The sequence below is a fragment of the Rosa chinensis genome, chromosome 1 (genome assembly GCF_002994745.2).
Source record: "Rosa chinensis cultivar Old Blush chromosome 1, RchiOBHm-V2, whole genome shotgun sequence".
Taxonomy (NCBI): domain Eukaryota; kingdom Viridiplantae; phylum Streptophyta; class Magnoliopsida; order Rosales; family Rosaceae; genus Rosa; species Rosa chinensis.
In genome coordinates, this window is record NC_037088.1 from 11,238,029 (window position 1) to 11,257,210 (window position 19,182).

Genomic DNA, 19,182 nt, shown 5'->3' on the forward strand with positions numbered 1-19,182 from the left:
TTTGAGATATTAAATCTAATAAAGTTATGAGAGAAGATCTCTTGGATTTAGACACATATCGGCTTTGTCACAACAGGATAGGTCATCCTAGTCATGATATGATGATCCGTCTACTAAAGACTTCACACAGACATCCTTTCTTTTGAGAGAAAAGAAGCGTGAATCAAAAGTTGATTCTTGGACTAAGTGAGACCGCCGCCACTGCCTCCAAAGCAGCCGCCGTCCACCACCAGCCTAGGGCTAGCACAGTCTTTATCCATGATGCCATGGATGACACCCATCATGGTGATGGCGCCCTAGGTGATGTTACAATCACCAACTTTGCTTCAAATAGCGTTCTAGATGCTTAGGCCCAACTAAAATCCTTATTGGTTGCTTCTAAAGCCTCTCGCTCGTTTTACAAAGCTCGTTCCTTAAGGAAATTAGGACTGAGACCATCCTATGCAAAGGATATGAAAATACTCATTCTATTCTTACATAGAATCCATGGGGAATCTGTGGACTGATTCAACCAACCTACGGATGTTTAAATATCTCATGATGTTGACATGCAAACACGCTGGTCACGTGTTGTGCCATTGTCCACTTGTAAAAGCTACTTATTCTACACTTCTAGCACAAACCAGATAACAAGGGGCTCACTCCCTAGATCATCCTATTCAGTCAATTGGATTTGACATTGCTAGACAGTCTACATCGAAGACTTTCAATGATTATTGCATTGGGTCTGATGTTGGACATCATATTCCCATGAACACACCCAAATGGTCTCGCGGAAATGACTACGATGGTAGTCCAGACATTGGTAATGCGCACCAATCTCCTTATATCTATTTGGGGTGATGTAATATCGCATGCAGCTATTCTAATTCGTCTATGACCTATTGACACTCAATGTATCTATACGTTACAGCTAGTGACTAAGTACAAGTATCGTACTTGCGCATATTTGAGTGTGTCATTTATGTGGCAATTGTGCCGCCACAGTGCCCTATGATGGGTCTTTTCAGACGAATGGGAAACTACGTTAGATTTGAGATTCCAACAAACGTCCGCCATTTAATGCCCTTGCTAGGCGATCTCATTACCGCTAGATTTGTGGATGTCACTTTGATGAGACAGTTTTCCCGTCGTTAGGGGGAGATAAGAACACAGATGTTCAGCAGGAACGACATGAATTGTCGTAGTCTGTCCCCACTATGTCTCATCTCGATCCCCGTTAAAGTGACGAGAACGCACAAATACACTGCAAACTGCAAGGAAGGACGTCCCTACGAGAGGACGTAGCGCCACCCTACACGGAAGTAGGCATGGCGCCAACACCAAAGAAAGTGGCACTCTGGCGTTATAGGCCATGGCCCCAGCTAGGATGCATGGGAGGCCCATGAGTTCGAATGATACTTTGAAACATTCCAATCATTTGATCATCAAGACTCAAAATCCGTCTCATGAGTATCTTCCAGGTTATGGTTATCGTTGGGGGACGCCTCAACGTCATAACCTATTCCTGAGAATATAGAGCTCTATGAAAATTACACTAGTGTACATGAGACGTGGGATAGAAACGCCATCATAATTGATGATGCAACTGCGCATTTCATTGCACATGAGTTTGTTGAGTCCGGTGATATCGAACCACACTCCGTTGATGAATGAATGCCAACATAGAGAAATTTGGCCTAAATGGAAAGATGAGATCCAGGTTAAGTTGGATTCTCTAACTAAAATGAAGGCTTTTGAGCCAGTGATGCCAACACCTCCTGACATAAAACCTGTTGACTAATGGGTCTTCGTTAGAAAGTGTGATGAGAAAAAGAGATGGTAATCTCGCCTTATGGCGCAAGGCTTCTCACAAAAAGCCCTGGAATCGACTACGATGAGACATATTTTCTCGTAATGGATGTTATTGCACTCCACTACCCTGTCAGTTTGGTAGTTTCCAAATAACTGAACATGCAGCCTGCAAATTAATGTGGTCACTATGTATCTAAATGGGGATCTAGATATGGAATATACATGAAGGTTCATGGTGAATTTCATTTACCCAAGTCAAGTGGCTCTATACCATGGAGAGCGTTTACAATGAGGTTGAAACGCTCACTAAAGTGACTACTTGATTGGGAAGGGATACACCCGCACGTTTCCATAACAAGTTTCAGATTCTATCGCGGTTCATGTTGGACATGATCTTCATTAGAAGCCCTTAAAGAGTTAAGGGAAACCGCTGAACACTTGAAATCTGAGTTTGAGATGAATGATTTTGGGAGAACACGATTATGTCTCGGTTTGAAACTTGAGCATCGTGTTGATAGATGCTTAGGCATTTTGACAAGGTCAAGCCTTCAAGCACCCCCATGATAGTCCATAGTCTTGATCCTGAAAATGATCATCTTCGTCCAAAGGATGATGGCAAAGATGTGCTAGAGGCAAAAGTGCCCCACTTAAGTACAATAGGCCCATTATTGTACTTAGCTCTGTGCACAAAATCGGGTATCTCATTTGCAGTGAACTTGTTAGCTAGATATAGCTCTACGCCAACGCGACGTCATTGGATTGGTGTAAAAGATATCTTTCGATACTAGAGATGTACAGCTGATATGGGCATGATTTATCCCTACAGAGAGATGATGGATTCGGACCCATCACACACTAGGAAAGCCGCCAACATTGGCCTGCGTCCTTTATCCCCATCCCAAAACAACATGTGTTTTGGAAGGTTTTTGCTAATGTTGGGTATCTCTCTTACCCACACAAAAGTCATTCCCAAATTGGTTAAGTGTTCATCATAGGTAAAAACCGTGATATCTTGGAGGTCTATAGAACAAACCTTAGTCGCTATATCTTCTAAGAGGTTCATGAATGTTTATGGATTGGATCCATAATTACTCATGTTCGAACAATTGTGATTTGAAGTCTACCACAGATGAGCCTACAGTCGGTTGCAGCCTTCACCTTGCTCTTCTCCAATACTTGCCTTGGCTTGGGGCAGATATTTCCTTCATAAGCCTCCATTTTTTGCCTTTCTCACCTGAATCCTCTTCATAAGCTTCAATCTTATGTCTTCAAACATGCTGACTAGTGGCTTTTTCCTAGCATCCACAATCCATGATCAATCCTTTGATCTGCATAAGCTGCATAAATCCAACTTAGTCAACTCGTCTCCTTCATCACCAACCCGATACCAATAATCAATCATTTGATCTGCACAAGCTGGATTTAGCTGCTTAACCATATTATCAACTTCAACAAGGGACATCCTATCTTTGTCCACATTGTCATAGTAATCTACCTTCCCTCCAACATAGTTGTTGCCACTTATGCACCCTCCATGGAATATCTTCATTGTAAAATAGTTTGGATGAGCTGCATAGGTCAATAAAAAGCATTAGTTACTTAAGCTAACAATTAATAAAGACTCACAACCACTACTCTTTGCCTCTTAAAAGAGGTACAACAGAAAATAGAAAGGGGACACAAGCAGACAACAATACCACAAACAGCCAAACCATTCACATGAGAGACTAAAGAATTCACTCTATTCTAGGACCACACATAGCATTACTAGGACCCAATATTATAAGCTAAAATCAGTTCAACAACAACTTGGCTTATATTAAAAGCATATGCACACGGTCTCAACAACCTAGCAGCTTCACAAACTATATCAAACACTCATTTTCATACTTTACACCTCACACCAACCCTCAATCTTAGCTATAAACATACATCCCCAAACGCAGAAACTCATAAAGCTAAAAAGCCACAAACTTTTTGGAAACCCTACAAATCGACCCTAGCAAACCATAGCAAAACCCTTTAGATCCAACACCAATAATTTGAAAATGAATATTTCGACCAAAAAAAGCTAACATAGTCATCCACAAACCCTGTAAATTTAAAACCCCCAATTTTTTTTTTTCAAAAACCCTAGAAACGATGACCATCAATCAGTACACACAAATCGCAGCTCGAAACTCACCATAATTAGGGAGCTCATCATTTTGGCCTCCTTCATCTCGAGGAACCCAAACATCGACGTCCTTCACCACCATGTCGCCACCTCTATTTTTCGAGTTGCAACTCGGATCAGTTTCATTCACTATTCTAGCCGGATTTCACTTTCAAGTGTACCACTTTCAAACTTGAACAGGATTGAAATTGGAATTATGGATTTGGGGATTACGGGTTCAAATTTTAGGGTTTGAGAGGAATTACGGGTTCTGGCTGTCTCAAACGATCGTAATAGAGGCCAAGGGAAAATTAGTCACTTTACAAAATTGGCGTCTTACGTGGCACTGAGCTGGCAAATCGAAAACTGATATGTCAGCAAGCAACCGGATGAAATGGACCCGTTGGATTGAATATTTTGAGTTCAGGGACTTTTGGGATTAAATTAAAAAGGTAGGGACTGAAAAGAGGAAAAAGTAATACTTCATGGACTAAACAGATTTTTCCCAAAAAAAAATGTCATTTTGTCCAACATGACATGACCTATTTATTAAAAGGGTTAAGTTTTTTTTTTTAGGCGAAAAGGTCACGCATTTATAAATTTCAACAAGCAATACAATAGCGGCTTGCCCTAGGGCGGTCAGAAGAAGTCATTACACAGAACACACTACCCAGCACACCCACCTTTTTTAATTAAGCACAAAAACAAGAAACTAAGTAAGCTCCGAAATTAATAAACTACCTACGAACCCACTTGTTTCTTATTGATCTTCCCCACTCCAAAAAACAAAAAAACAGGTCCATCATCTTTTAGTGAAAAAGGATGGAGACCAAACGCTAAAATAAAAATAAAAACATTAAAAATTCTATGGGCCCAGAACATCCAAGCCCACATTAAGCTCCAAGTCTACCTAGAAGCCCTAAAAGCCCAGCTTTTAGAGGTTCTAGCATATTCCTCCAAGCCACTGCCATGGTTAGAACCGGAGCCACCGCATCCACCGGTGAATCCATTGCCATTGCCATTCCAGTTGCTACAACCGTCATGAAATTCACCACAGGGACCGCCCGGCGAATCTGACCAAGACCCACCAATGTTGGCATCCTCAGAGCAATGACCCATGGAGTTCGAGTAAATCAGCCCACCACCACCAGTCACGATAGTAAGGCCACTGCCCGGCCGAATCTCGGCACTTGCAGCAAGAGCACCAATATCTAGAGGACCTGATCGGAAACGACCTGTCCTATACGAAATGGACCAACCTAAGACTTGGCAGCTCATCCACCCCCCAGAAGCCATCCCCACAAATGAGACCGCATTCTGCACTACATTGAGCCTGGACGTAGAAATAGTAGCGCCCCCAACCCCCAAACTCACCACAGCATCAGCGTCACCTAGTGCGCCGAAGAAGAGGATAAGCAGACCAAAATCTACTAGAGCTACCATTGACAAGCAACAATGAGAATATGAAAAGTCGCTAGCAGAGGATTCCAAAACCCCAGCAGAGCTTTAGGTCAGAGAAAAATCAGTCTCTGATTGAACAACAACATCTTATGTTATTTTTTATGTTGAAAAAGTCATTTGATGGGTTAAACTGATAACCTGTTTAATAAATAGGTTGAATTTAAATTTAAATTTTAACATAATTATTAAATTAATTGAGTTTAAATTTGTTTCTTGTAACACGATAAATATATCTTGACATGACCTGAACCCAACACGACATGACCTATTGAAGGCCCGTGGCACTCCCTTTGGCGCATAGTCCCACTTAAGACGATAGGGAACCCAGAATAAATTAGATTGCATGCACCACTCTGCGCCTCAACCCTTCCCCATCAGCCTGATAGTTTGAGCGAAAGGTGAAGCAAGGCAAAAGAAGAATGTTTAAGCCTAAATCCCTTAACGCGTTGAGATCTGTGAGGCACCTCAACCATTCCTCATCTGCCAGCTCTTGGTTATCCCAGTTGTCTCCGTCGTCGTCGTCTTCTTCGTTTGCTCGATCGGACAGTTTCCAGACCGTTCGAAATTACGCCAGCGGTGTCGATGACAGGTAAATCTCAATTTTTTCTTTCCAGATTAACCTCTGTTTGATATCTGATAATTCATGTTTTGACCTTGCGGATTAATGTTGTACATTGTTCTTGTGTTTGGTTTTGTCTGATCGTCTTGGGCTTTGAGCGTTGTAAATTGTTGGCCTTTAATCGTTTATCTTTGACCAAAATAATCTTCTCTGTGTTTTCATTCCATTATGGATACATTTCCATTAGATACTATTTATGTTAGACAAAATGGGTGCATTTATATAGATATTAAAGGTGTTCCAAAGAGTCTAACTGAATGTGTTCCTGGTGGCATATAGCTGGGAGAGCAGATTGGTGTTTTGCTCTCCACGTTTAGCGTGCTCAGCTAGTTGTGATCAAGGTCCGGTCTCACCTTGAGTCAGCTAGCTCTGCTCGTGTTCGACACCTAAAATTATATCTGGGTTTTGTTCCTTTTTACTGTTTATGCTGATCTCTTTTTAATCGGAAGAATTCTTTTCCACTTTAGTTGTGCAAGCACAAATTTTGACAATTGACATCAATGGCGTATCCGTGCTTTATGTCAAAGTAAGAAGATATTGATGTACCTCCATTGTGGCTCAGCATCTTTTGCATAGATGTTGCATGAACTCTAAGCTCTTAGTCCACGCTTTTCCCTTTGTAATTTTTTCACAGTAAGTGTTGCCTCATGGCCCTCATTAATACAATTGATGTTTTCACGAAAAATAGATATTAGACATTACTTCAGTTACACCCCTAGCATACCAGTAACATACTCCCTACAGAATCGTTCTCTTGCTTTAAGCTATACAACACCACCCCTTTCAAGGAGGTATTGAACAATTTTCCTTTTCATGCTTTTTTTTCTGGTGATTTGGAGAAAGCTGCAATCAAATAGGTTTTTCCTAATCTTCCCTCCCCGAAATGAAGAATGTGAAATTTTTTCCCTTTTCGTACGGATCACCCAGTTAGCATTATTTTTTGGTCTTTTTACAAGTATTCGATTGATAGTTATTCTTTTATGAATTAATTCGAGTGATTTACTTATTTGGTGGGCAGTTGCCATGATCAATACTTGTATGATACTGGTTCTAATTATTATATTTATGTGTAGAAATCATATCACTTTTGGGACTCGTCGAGTTCTGGTGCCTCCCAGGCGGGCTGTTGTCATTAAGCGGTGGTTTGGAATGTACTCCAAGACCCTATTATCTGGAGAATATTTCTTAATTCCGTATTTTGATAAAATTGCTTCCGTGCATTGCTTGAAACCCAAGACCATAAATCTTCTTGCCCAGAAAGCTATAACCAAAAACAACGTGAGCCTTACTGTTACTGGCCATTTAACACTCAAGGTATCCCATTCTTGAATTGGATGTGTCCTTCAGTACAATTTTCAGCAGGTAATAAGAACCTCTTTTATCTTCTCTTATTTTTGTCTGCTGCAGATTGTGGAGCCTCTGTTAGCCTCTTATGCGGTCGACAATCCCATTGATAAGGCTACTGGTCTTGCTCAGAGTATTCTGTGTGATGTAGTTGGTGAACTCACTGTTGAACAGATAATGAAAGAGCAGCGAAGCCTCAATCTACACATATCGGTAGGTTTATCAGCATGTTAACACAACACAAAGCACATGAAAAATTTTAGGTAAAGCCTTGTTGGGTCAGGTTTATAATGGAGGAAAGCTAATGTGTCGTAGTCATTCGGGAAATATGAATCGCAGGATAACACATTATCTTATTGGAAAACTATTTTATTTTATTTTAGAAACATGTTGAGCTATATATTCTCTTCAAGATGTTACTTTTTTCTGTATTGTGTCAGGTTTATTATGCCATATATGTATATTTTGGTTGTTTGGCTGACCAAAACAAGAGATATGAGTAGATGGGTTAAAAACAAAGGGACACGAAATTTAAGTCTTTGTTTGGTTCCTTATATGCAGGATAAGTTAATGGTCGACATGTACACTGTAAAACATAACCCTAAAAGTTTGGCATCACTTTGTATAATTTTATTTTCTTTGAGTTTGCCTTATTAAGTTTCTTGAGTGGCATCATTTTGCAGTCATTTCTCAACGACAGGATCTGTAGATGGGGCTTGTCTTGTGAGGCATTTGAGATAAGTATGACTTTTTGCAAGTGTTTAATTTTATGTTTGAGAAAAATCTTTTTGCAAATGCTTGACTTATTATGCAGATGACATAGCACTTCCACATGAGGTGAAGAAAGCTATTGAGGACTTTAAGGCAACCAAAGCAAAGAGAGCTGCCATACTGGAGTCAGGTACGGAACTCTTAACTCTAAGTAGTTTAGTCCCAGTAATGTGCACTTCGTGGATTAATTTAACGTGTATGTTCCTAGAATTAGATAACTTTGTCATCTAACATTGCTCTTGTTGATTTCTGCACTTTACGGAAGTTGCTGACTTCTTCTCCAAGGCTACTAAGGAAGCTGGTGGGAGACGAGGTAAGGTTTTGTTCCCTCTATTGTGCTTGTACTATTTTCAATAAAAGGTGAAGAGTCCAAAATGGTAGTGCTAGAGCGTTCTTTTTGGTTTTTGTGTACTAAACAATATTGATGCATAGATTACTCAAGTAGGAATCATATTAACATAGGGTGTATTCATTTAAGAGTACAAGATTTTCTTTTTTGTATGTTAAAAGTTCATAGGTATTTAATAGAGATTTTAAAAAGTCCTTTTAAATATTGTTGTATTCAATTAGGATTTAAAATTATCCATTCAAGTCTGGCGGTATTCAAAAGTAACGGTTTTTTAAGGATTTCATTAAATGCTAGATTGTAGACGGTTTTACAATGCTTCTTATACATATCAAAACCCAAAAACAATCCAGCCACTTCCCAATAGATTTTGAGGACTCTTTCTTGGTCAAAGAATGAAGAAGCTCACTATGACTACTATCCTCAATAGATGACGCTCATCCATTTCGCTCTAGACCCATTGCCCTGTTCTCTCTAGCCTCTGCTCCCATCCGATAACTAATTATTGGATGAAGTAATTAAAACAATCCCTCTCTTGCCTCAATCAGAGTCCATATGAAATGAAAACAATCCGTGGATTAAGTAAATACATGGATTATAAAAACTCAAACACAATCTTTTAAAATCTGAGTACACCCCGTTGTAGTCTTCATTCATTAATAGACCAGCCCTTTATAAATTCACCAGCTGGCCAACTCATACGCCTCAATCAGAGTCCATATGAAATGAAAACAATCCGTGGATTAAGTAAATACATGGATTATAAAAACTCAAACACAATCTTTTAAAATCTGAGTACACCCCGTTGTAGTCTTCATTCATTAATAGACCAGCCCTTTATAAATTCACCAGCTGGCCAACTCATACGCCATATTCCTGATCTTTCTTTCTCATACTGTTTCTCTTGCTTTCATTTTTTCTGTGTTGCTAAATTGTTTGGAATCTAAGTGCTGTGAAATTGGTCATCAGGTTCTCCATCAAACTAAATGAAGAACTTGCAGATGTGAGGTATGTATGATATCCTTTCAATTATTAAGTTAAACTTAGATGTGTGATCAGTCTTTGCTTGGCTTCTACATTTTTTGCAATTAGAGATTATTATTGGAAAATTATTGTTCCTATAGGTTGTGCTTCAGGCTTAAGGACTCCTGCATGGCCTTATTGAAGCCAAAATATTTTCTTAATTTGAAGTTAGTTTCAGGTAGAGGGCCAGTTAAAGTTTATTTGCTGGATCAGAAGACCCAAGTTCTTTGGAGAATCAGCACCATTATCAATCTCACATCTTTAGAGGCCAATACAATAAACTTGCTTCATTAGGTCATCTGTGTTGGGACATAACAAGGTTTCATCTTTAGTAATCCTCATGGATGTGTGAAATCGCTTTGGCGGTTTTTCTTGTATTAATTTCTTTTTCTAGTTGTAATTCCTTTTCAGTCACACAAAGATAGGGGAGTGTGTACTAGACACTCTTTCTTGTATTTTCAGGCAGATCCTGCAATGTAAAGTTCCTGTTAGGCCTTGGTTTCTTATTCTATAGCGTAGCCAACTTTTGTTGAATTATATATATATTTGGCTGAAGGCAAAAACTCTTCACCTCCTAGCCCAAACAGTTGCCAAGAGAAAGCAGTCCACACAAACAAAAATTGCAATACAGGGATCATACAGAAATTGATAATGTTTGTTTAAAAGGTCATATAGAAATATAGAATCTATTTCAACCATAATGTTGTTTAAAAGGCACATGACCAGCCAGGGAGAATTAGAAGTTGTAAAGTAAAACAGCCGGGATGTGTACAACATTCCAACACAAGATTTTCGGTCACAAGTCAGCTCCAGATTTCACCATAATGTGTAAGACCAAGAAAACTGTTCTCAAAATATCTCTCGGAAATAAATTACTCCCAGCAAAGGTCCATGACCTAAGTCTGGTTTGATGCATGGAATTGAGAAGCTCGGAGCAAACAGGTGTCTGGAATAGCTTTACCCCGCACAAGCTTGGGCATTGGACGAAATGCTAAGAACCTCTGTGGTGTGCAATCAATGAGAAAAATGTGATGAGAAAACTATCAACAGTAATGCACATCACTGTGACTAAAACTGCTTATAGTTTTATATTACCTGCCAATCCTTTGTTTTGTTTCTCTGCCTTCCGGTCCTCAAGAACTTTTTTAAACTCAGGTGAAACAGCTGATAAGCTATCATCAAAACAAGTATATATGAGCATTTACTAAAGGATCAATAGTTCTAGAGCATAAAATAAAACACTAGTCCAAAAACACTTACTTATCTCAAAGCTCCGACAAGCAACTCCCCATCTCCCTACCTCGTGGACGAGTGCAAACTGCATGATGATGCCAATCAAATAAGCTGGATATGTTTTACTTATATGGTCTGACGGAATTTTTAGACCAGAATAGTTATCAAGAGCAAAGGGAAAAAAAAAAAAGTAATGGAACCTACAATTAGATGATTATGAAGGTATCCACGACACTGTAGTATGTGCTCGAAAGTGAATTGCCCAATTACAGAACGAAGAGTACGCTGCGCAAGAGCAATAGTCTCGACCACGGGATTGTCAACCTCATAAGAGGCCAGCACAGGGTCCGAAATCTGTAGGAGAGGGCTTGTGAGTACTCAGCATACCATAATGATATAAAAACCGAACTCAGAGTTACTTACCATCATTGTAAATTCCGCAGAAACCGAAAGGGGAATAGAATTCCTGGTCGTAGCGTTCTGCATGCGCAGGAATATGAATAGTCTTTTCTCTCAAGGAAACCACGTTTACGATTTTATCAACAAATGGAATTAAGCGATGTATTCCAGGCTACATCACCTTGGGGTACTTTCCAAACCGCTCGATCACAACCGCCTGGGTATTGGGCACCAGAAACCCACCACTCCAATGAATCGGGGGAGGACTAGTCTCATGAAAAAAAAAAAAAAACAAATCAAAACAAAACCCTAAGTAATGGTAAAAGGACACGACTAAAAAGCTGGTAATGATTTTACCTGAGGTTGATGATATATTGTAAAAAAAAAAATTTGAATTACTTGAAAGATGTTACTACCAGAAAAAGAAAAAGAAGAAAAAACAGTAAAACTCAACAGAGAAAAGGAGGAGGTTTTCAGCTTTTCCCAAATCTTTCCCCTAAAACTCACTCTCCTCTAGATTGTCAGAGAAATCAAACAATAATTAGAGGTTATGACCTGATTGATTTAGAGGTTCTAGACCTGCAGTAATCAAGAGCAAATTAAACGTACCACTATGAAATTGTTGATGCATCGTGTTTCGAGATATAAGTTATCATAAGCCACTCTCCCAACCGCAGAACGCATGGCAGTCTTGGCACGCCTAATAGCTGTAGCCATAGGATGTTCAGGAAGATACGAGGCCCGCGGAGCATCTCAATTTGTGTGTGTGAGAGAGAGAGAGAGATTCTCAGTACCTATACAAGTAGTAGCCCTGGAGAGTTCAAGAATTTGATCGATGACATTACCTTGAGAGATCGAAATCAGACCACGTACTAACTGTAATTGGGAAAAGGTCGTTGGTGAAAACTGTGTGGTCAGGAGCTATAAGCTGCTTCTAGTTGAAACATTGCACATGAGCAATTGTATCGGTCAAGGGAAACAGGATCACTGATTCTCCAGGCATGAGAGTCTCCCAGTACCAATCAAAACTTTCAATCACATAAGCATGGTCTTTCGGGGCCACAACCGAACCGCAAAATTGTGCAGGGGGATCTCTGCACATAAAATTTAGACCCGCATAAGAAACCATAACTCATCAAAGTATTCAAATACTTTTAGGGTTTACGGTATGAATTACCCGACACAGCCGCAGCTTGGATAATTTCGAAATCGAGCATGGCTGAGACGTCTCACAGATCTCAACGCGTTCAAGCAATTACGCCTAAACATACTCATATTGTGAATTTCTTTTCTTTTCCTTTTTTGTTGGCGGAATTTATAGCACTTGTACGTAAGTGTTTTTGGTTTATAAAATGTTGAGGAATCCTTCATACGTATAAGTGAAATTAGCAAGTTTATTAATTGCCTTAAGAGAATTAGACAATATCTGGTCAGAGTTTAATAAACTAGTAGAAAATACTTCCCTACTCTAGTTAGATAAAAGGGAATTTTGGTTTCAAGGTGATTCATATAATCTCTTGCAGCATGATATATACATACCGAGGTGATTATCACCTGCATACTCATTTTACGAAACAAAAGAATATAAAGGGGTACTTTTGTATTCATTCTCAAAAAAAAAAAAAAAGGGATACTTTTGTGTCAAAACTGTATATTATGCCAAAACGATGGATATCACACAAATGTAGACATATTACTAGTTAATATTTTATCATTGTAAAGAAATACATGAGTTTTTTTTTTTTTTTTTGAAAGAAATGTAGATTTCATTAGCGCATGTTAAGATGACCATTACATATCATTCTGCTGCCTTTAATTAGACAGATCCAGAAGTTGTAGTAAGAGAACTACTGCGATACATAGAAATAGACCACCTATATATTCGAATCAACCGCTCACTTAGCCTATAAACTATGGAGAATTGTACAACATAGTATATTAGCCCCCATCACACCTACCTATATTTTTTCCTTGCCCTTTAAGCGAGGGCTAGGAGGGTTACTTGAGTACAATACACTCAAAACCTCTTTAGCATACACCTTCTTGGCTAATATCTGCAAATCGTCGGTACATGAAAAGAGAAGGCACCCTAGCACTCTATCATGACATGGGCCTAAAGATCCAAAGTTTCAAATTTGGGGTCCAAAAACCCAAAGCCCAATACTAGTCCAAACTTTGCCAAACCCCAAAAACCATAGACTCCATTTTGCTCTGGACACCCCGAAAAGAGATGTCCACACTTTGAACCTGGAGGCTAGACTGGCGACATTCAATTGCACCACCGCCATCGATACTATCATAAGATCGGTGACAACTGCAAACGGAAGCAATACTGTCCAAATTTGTTTAAAGTGTGACCTATTGATATGCGCGTCGCTGTATTCATCTACAGTCCTGATCGGTGACAGCATCACCCTAGCTGTCCACGGCACTACCCCGATTTCCACCTCTTGAACTGCGCCCAATAGTTCCTGAAGTTCCACACCAGCGTCGGCCAATAGTGTCAAGGATGAGCCCTCAATGTCGACCCAGTTGTCGCCTCACGGTGGTCTCTACCATCTCCTGTGAACACTTCTTGATCCTTGTAATATGAGATCTTCCACCGTGATTATCGATCTGGGGTTCACCAGTTCTGATGTGGATGAACCAGAGAGAGTCATCCACAAGTAGGCTTGCTAAGAATAAAACTCCGACACAGACCAATAGGTTCGTCAACAAACATCGACGTTGAAGTTTGGCGAAGAACCCACGGCTGCGACCTTAGAGCGACACGGATCCCCGAAACCTAGGCGGCTAGGGTTTAGGGACTGTAGAGCCATTCGTAAAATGAGTTACTACCCATATCTTAGGAACCTATTTGTGTATTAATATTATCATCATCTCACTTCAAATTTTGATGACGAAATTTCTAAATGGGGGGAGTTTGTGATACCCTGCAAATTTGTAATACAAACTGCTTTTAGCTAATTTATGTAAGCCTCGAGAAAACTAAAGAAGTTAAGCTGAAGTTTCCGAGAATTAATTTTATTATCCCAGAAATTACTAAGAATGCTTATGACAAAATTTTCTAAAATTTTTGTGAAGGATAATGTTCAATTTGAGGACTCGGTATTAAAGTTTGTGTTGAGACAAGTCGTGTAAGTTTTCATGAAATTTCTCAAACACTCGAGCTATTTAGTTTGAACTTCCCGAGTACAGGAATAAAATAAATTATAAAAGGAGCAATCTCGAGCGTTGGATCACCCACCGCTTAATCTGGATCGTTACATATATCACCGCTTAATCTGGGCCGTTGCATTTATCGTTGATTAATCTCTATCGTTGGGTTTAGGTATATGTATAAGCCTAGATCAATCTAGAAGGGGAAAGGTCTGGATCCCTCTAGAACTCTCTCTTCTTCAAATTCGTTGTTGTCGTACAATCACGGGGAGAGGGTCAAAGAACGATTTGGATCTGGATGAGGTCAAAGAACGATTTGGATCTGGATGAGGGTCACCGACTATCTTTCTCTTTTCCTTTCTCTTTCATCTCAATAAAGCCACGACATTATTAGATGGCGGTGATCGAAGGTATCAATTTTAGTCTATGTGTGGAGATATATGCAAGTGTGTGGTTAGTTTTGTTTGCATCGAAGATAGGTTAATTAATTGTGATTAGCGAAATTCCGATCCATCCTGAATTCCGATTATTTTCTTCTATCCGGTTTGGAGTGTTACACAATATTGCAACTCTTCCGTTTCTCCTTGAAAAGTCATCAACCACCTTATACTTACAACGATGAAAAAAAAAATCACAGTTGTTCTCCAAATGCTTAAACAAAATCATATGATTATATCCATAAAAGAGATAGTGGATAGTCTTGGGCTTGGCTTTGATTGAAACGGTAGTCAATTTTTATGATAATTAATAAAAGAGATGTTGAGCTTTGGTTTATATTTTAGGAATTAATTCGACATGATTGTTCAAATTTTTTTTATTAAAAGCAATGAAAGAATTAATTCAAATTGAACGGGTTATGCAAAAAGTTGGTACGCAAACAATTAAGATATTAAGTGCAATCAGCCTTCCACATGTTAGTCTCCATCAACCATGATGAGAGTTCTAAAGGTTTGTTTGTCCAAGGGGGCTAATGGAAAATTAAATCATATCAAATCTGAATATGGTATTCCCAAAATCATCTCCCCTTTCAATACTTCTTTTCATCAGGCAAGAAGGGTTTTGGCAAATATCTCTGCAACTTCTCCATATCTTAATCCGGATAAAGAAATTCTGTATCCTGAAACAATTTGGAAGTGCAGGGATGCAATATTTAAATGTTTGGAAGAAGATGGCTCTGCAACAACTGATACTCTGCAAGTGGCTTTATATGATAAGTTCAAGGAGATTTTGAAATTCAACCCTGCAACAGCTCATACTCTAGCAATAAGTTTTATGAAGCAAGTGAAAGACGCTGCTGGTACACGGAAATATATTGCAGGTTTGTCAGGAAACTTATTTCTGAATGGCAAAACCTATCAATTCAGGTATCTCATTGCCTTATGGAACTGTCTACGTAATTTTTCATCACCAATGGATCTTTCTTTTTCTTCTTGGGATAGCCGTGTCGTTGGAGATTCATACCGTCAAGCCCTCGGTACATTGCCATTAACCATTTGGGAAATGCTTGAACTTGCCAAAGCCTCATTACCCACTAATTCTACTAAATAACATATTATTGAGGCTCTTGAAAAAAGTACTACTTGGTATAATAACTATAAGTACGGCGATGTCTTTGACTGCCTAGCCTTATGTCGTCATTCAATAGTGCATCCTCCTTTTGGAATATCTGAGCCAAGTTTGATCGATGTATTGGACATTGTGTTTCAAGATGTGTATCCGAATGTTCAGAAATTTCATCACATCAATGGAATGGTTCAGACTTTGGAATATATTAGGCCGCTCATTTTTACTGGAGTGTGGGAGTTCTAGTTTTAGGATTTGTATGACATTATATTTAATATGTGACATTGGTTTTAAGAACTTAATACTTTGTAATAGCCCTTTTGAAAAGGAGATCCTCGTTTTAATAGCCAGTTGTCTATCAATTCTATTTAGGGTTGCAATCTTTTAGTCAGCATGATGTCTTTATTTGTTTCTAACATCTTTTCTTCAAGGTAATTTAGTCCTTCAATTAATTTCACTTCAGTAATATGACTAATATCATATTCATAATCATTCTCTAAATGCCATAAGTACTTCAGTAATATGACTAATATCTGCAAAAACTTCAGTACTTTTTTAACATCGGTGATACTTTTGTCGTCTTGTGAGAAGTACCACAAGTATTCATGATTTATATCAATCTTCTTAAGCTTTGTTTGTGTGCCTTGAGATTTAATCTTTAAATTCCCAGATAGAGAGATCATGGTGTTGAACAAAAGGACAACAAGTCGAGACATAGATACATCCTTCGTTAACTTTTCTAAGATATTTGAGTACCCACTCCCAATAAAAACACTCATGTTTTTATATCAACTAATAAAATTTTGTAATTGCCCATATATATTCAGTTCTACGATCTTTTCAACATGTATTTTACCATCGTCTGAAATTAACTCCATGAGGTCTCATATTTGCTGAAGATATTCTAAATGATTATTACGCACATCTCTTGAAATAATTTGAAAGTCATCTTGAATTGCAAGGTCATAGTACTCTTGGCTCGGCTTGGGGATGACTATGCAATTCAACAATAATTCACTAAGATTACTACATATAGTAAGAGTCAGATTACTACTATAACATTACACAGAATGTTGTACCTCATATTTTTCAAGTAAAATATATTGCAGTACATGCACGACAAGGGTGAGGAGATAGTGACATGCGAACGACTAGTTACTTTTACTATCTGTAGTAATTTTAGGAACGGGAACTTATATACAACAAAGAATAGGGCACAATACATTGTATTGGACTTGATATTTTTCCATCCAGGGCTTAAGACAAATAGGAGACATGAAATGTAATCTAAATTAATGAATATGTTATGCAGAAGATTGGTGGTCAGACTGTATTTAGCTTACAAACAAATAAAAATACTTTAAAAAAAAAACAAAAAATGAACTTTGATCAAACTAGACCGATCTGGTTTGGTCCAGTTTAAACATCAAATGCCTCATCAGCAGTCATCTGGCTTCACCAAAAAGCGACTGCCCAATAATAACCTCCACTTTTGCTCTAGTTATTTGGTTGTATCCACCGATGATCATCCCAAACATAATATCTTCACTGAACGAGTACTTGTAGTCTTCTATTTCCTTTATGTAGAAAGGTCTATGCTTCCTTCAGTAGTGCATCTTCCACTAGTTTGGGAATCTAGGCCAAACAATTGCTTAATTAGCTTCTTATTTCCACAAGATATTGTGAATTTCTGCACAAGCACCCTAAAACGAACTTGCATACTAATGTTGTAGCTCTGGCCTCAATTTCAAATTCTATCAATTTGGCCAGACTTCCTAGACTTAACAATTATACTGTAGTATATGCTACCTCTCTAGCAAGTATGCTGCTTCATCTATACTGACAGTCATTCTTTGATAAGTATGCATATCATGAACAAGTCTCAAAACAATATATCTTTGACAACTTTTTCTAGTATAATATTGTGATTTGAAACGATAAATTTGAGGATTAATTATAAAATACCCTCGAACTATGAGGCTATTTTCATTTTCATACCCAACTATCAAGTTTTTGCATTTGTATACTTTAAGTTTCATTTCGTTAGCATTTTGATATCCTGACCACGCTGATAGTCAAGGACATTTTTGTCAATTCATCAAATTTTTAATTAAAGTTAAAATTTCTTAATTGAACTTTGTAATTAAAACTAAATTTTGTTTAATTGGGATTATTTCTATTGTTGCTTACACCCAAGAACACTCATTCATTGATGCACATTAAAATGGTAAAACCAATGGGTTAGTGCGATTGAATTGTTTCTTATTGGCTTCTAATTTACTTAAACGATAGCAATTAGTATGGAAGAGTTGTTTCTTCTTTTATTTATTTAATATTTTAGTTTCCGTCTTGTTCTTTTATTTTATTTTGCTCAACAGATTCATTTCAACACACACACACACATAGCCACATGGACACACAAATTCTTCTAGTCTAGTCATTTTAATTGATACTAATATATGTTTCAAAAAATAGTGTATTGTAATTTTAGTGTTTCTTGAATATTTTGACAAACTGCTAATATTTGATAATTTAGAAAAATGTTGTAAAGTAAATAATAAGTGAGGAATACTAGTTACTTCCTCCTTCTACCTTTCCCTTTCAACTTTCCCCACTCAACAAATGACATGTGAATTCTACTACCACTTTAAACTCAATATTAATTACATTGAATAACTAATACTATTTTTTTTAGGGCTGGGAATCTGTGACCGTGAAACCGATGCTGAAACCGACCGAACCGGTACAGATACCAATCGGCTCGGTTTCATTTATGTTTTTTGGAGTACCGAACCGAAACCGTACCGATGTTATTGGGCTCGGGTCGGGATCCGATTGGGCCTTTTTAATACCGTTAAGTTACTGACCCAACCCGTTAATCTGCTCCAAATCGATGTAGCTGCAGCTTGAGTCATTTGACATTTCAACATGAAAAACGCAGCCTCCTTCACTCTCAAATCAGGCAAGTGATCAAATCTCCTTTGCAGCACCACGAATCCATATTTGATTCCATTCAAATTGAAGAACTGAAGAAGTAAAAAGTTGATTCTATTCCTTGGCTGCGGTCTGCACTCTGCAGTTTTCACTGGGTTTTGATTATCAATGGGAAAGTTGGGAATAAGTCTGACTATCTATCTATGGGTTTTGATTCAGTTTATCAGATTGTCATGAAAAATTAAATACTATATTATTGATGTGGAAAAAGTTCTATACTGTTAGGCCTTGTTTTTATACTATACAAATTGAATACTATATTGTCGACTAAATTTCCATGACTGATATGTATCAACTTTATTCATCCTAGGGTTGGAGAAA

The 19,182-nt window shown here is 38.2% G+C and overlaps 2 protein-coding genes across 6 annotated transcripts; one reads left to right on the forward strand and one right to left on the reverse strand.

Moving 5' to 3' along the window:
• The first annotated feature begins 5,698 nt into the window (after nucleotides 1-5,698).
• Nucleotides 5,699-10,019, forward strand: LOC112173362 (uncharacterized protein C16G5.07c). Of its 4 annotated transcripts, none has more exons than XM_024310988.2 (8): nucleotides 5,699-5,999; nucleotides 7,103-7,343; nucleotides 7,437-7,586; nucleotides 8,057-8,114; nucleotides 8,188-8,274; nucleotides 8,410-8,457; nucleotides 9,460-9,498; nucleotides 9,682-10,019. In XM_024310988.2, the coding sequence occupies exons 1-7, from the start codon at nucleotides 5,830-5,832 to the stop codon at nucleotides 9,474-9,476; spliced, it is 771 nt and encodes a 256-aa protein (XP_024166756.1). In that variant the 5' UTR covers nucleotides 5,699-5,829; the 3' UTR covers nucleotides 9,477-9,498; nucleotides 9,682-10,019. The 4 variants fall into 4 exon arrangements, with proteins under 4 accessions (XP_024166756.1, XP_024166749.1, XP_040368769.1 ...); XM_024310981.2 differs by having other exon boundaries at nucleotides 9,686-10,019; XM_040512835.1 differs by having other exon boundaries at nucleotides 5,700-5,999; nucleotides 9,615-10,019.
• Nucleotides 10,020-10,067: 48 nt separating this feature from the next.
• On the reverse strand, nucleotides 10,068-12,453 carry LOC121051028. Of its 2 annotated transcripts, XM_040512847.1 has the most exons (9): nucleotides 12,323-12,453; nucleotides 12,019-12,239; nucleotides 11,755-11,939; nucleotides 11,327-11,416; nucleotides 11,170-11,226; nucleotides 10,951-11,100; nucleotides 10,774-10,831; nucleotides 10,609-10,685; nucleotides 10,068-10,514 (listed from the first exon to the last, which is right to left on the reverse strand). In XM_040512847.1, exons 3-9 carry the CDS (start codon nucleotides 11,860-11,862, stop codon nucleotides 10,410-10,412), a joined length of 645 nt encoding a protein of 214 aa, XP_040368781.1. In that variant the 5' UTR covers nucleotides 11,863-11,939; nucleotides 12,019-12,239; nucleotides 12,323-12,453; the 3' UTR covers nucleotides 10,068-10,409. The 2 variants fall into 2 exon arrangements, with proteins under 2 accessions (XP_040368781.1, XP_040368780.1); XM_040512846.1 differs by having other exon boundaries at nucleotides 11,755-12,239.
• Between the last annotated feature and the right edge of the window lie 6,729 nt (nucleotides 12,454-19,182).

Coding starts and splice junctions, on each gene's coding strand:
- LOC112173362 (XM_024310988.2), top strand. CDS start 5,830: ATGTTTAAGCCTAAATCCCTTAACGCGTTGAGATCTGTGAGGCACCTC. Junction 6,000..7,102: donor GCCAGCGGTGTCGATGACAG/GTAAATCTCAAT, acceptor ATTTATGTGTAG/AAATCATATCACTTTTGGGA. Junction 8,115..8,187: donor TTGTGAGGCATTTGAGATAA/GTATGACTTTTT, acceptor CTTATTATGCAG/ATGACATAGCACTTCCACAT.
- LOC121051028 (XM_040512847.1), bottom strand. CDS start 11,862: ATGGCTACAGCTATTAGGCGTGCCAAGACTGCCATGCGTTCTGCGGTT. Junction 11,417..11,754: donor GCATCAACAATTTCATAGTG/GTACGTTTAATT, acceptor TTTTTTCATGAG/ACTAGTCCTCCCCCGATTCA. Junction 11,101..11,169: donor CTGCGGAATTTACAATGATG/GTAAGTAACTCT, acceptor CCTCTCCTACAG/ATTTCGGACCCTGTGCTGGC.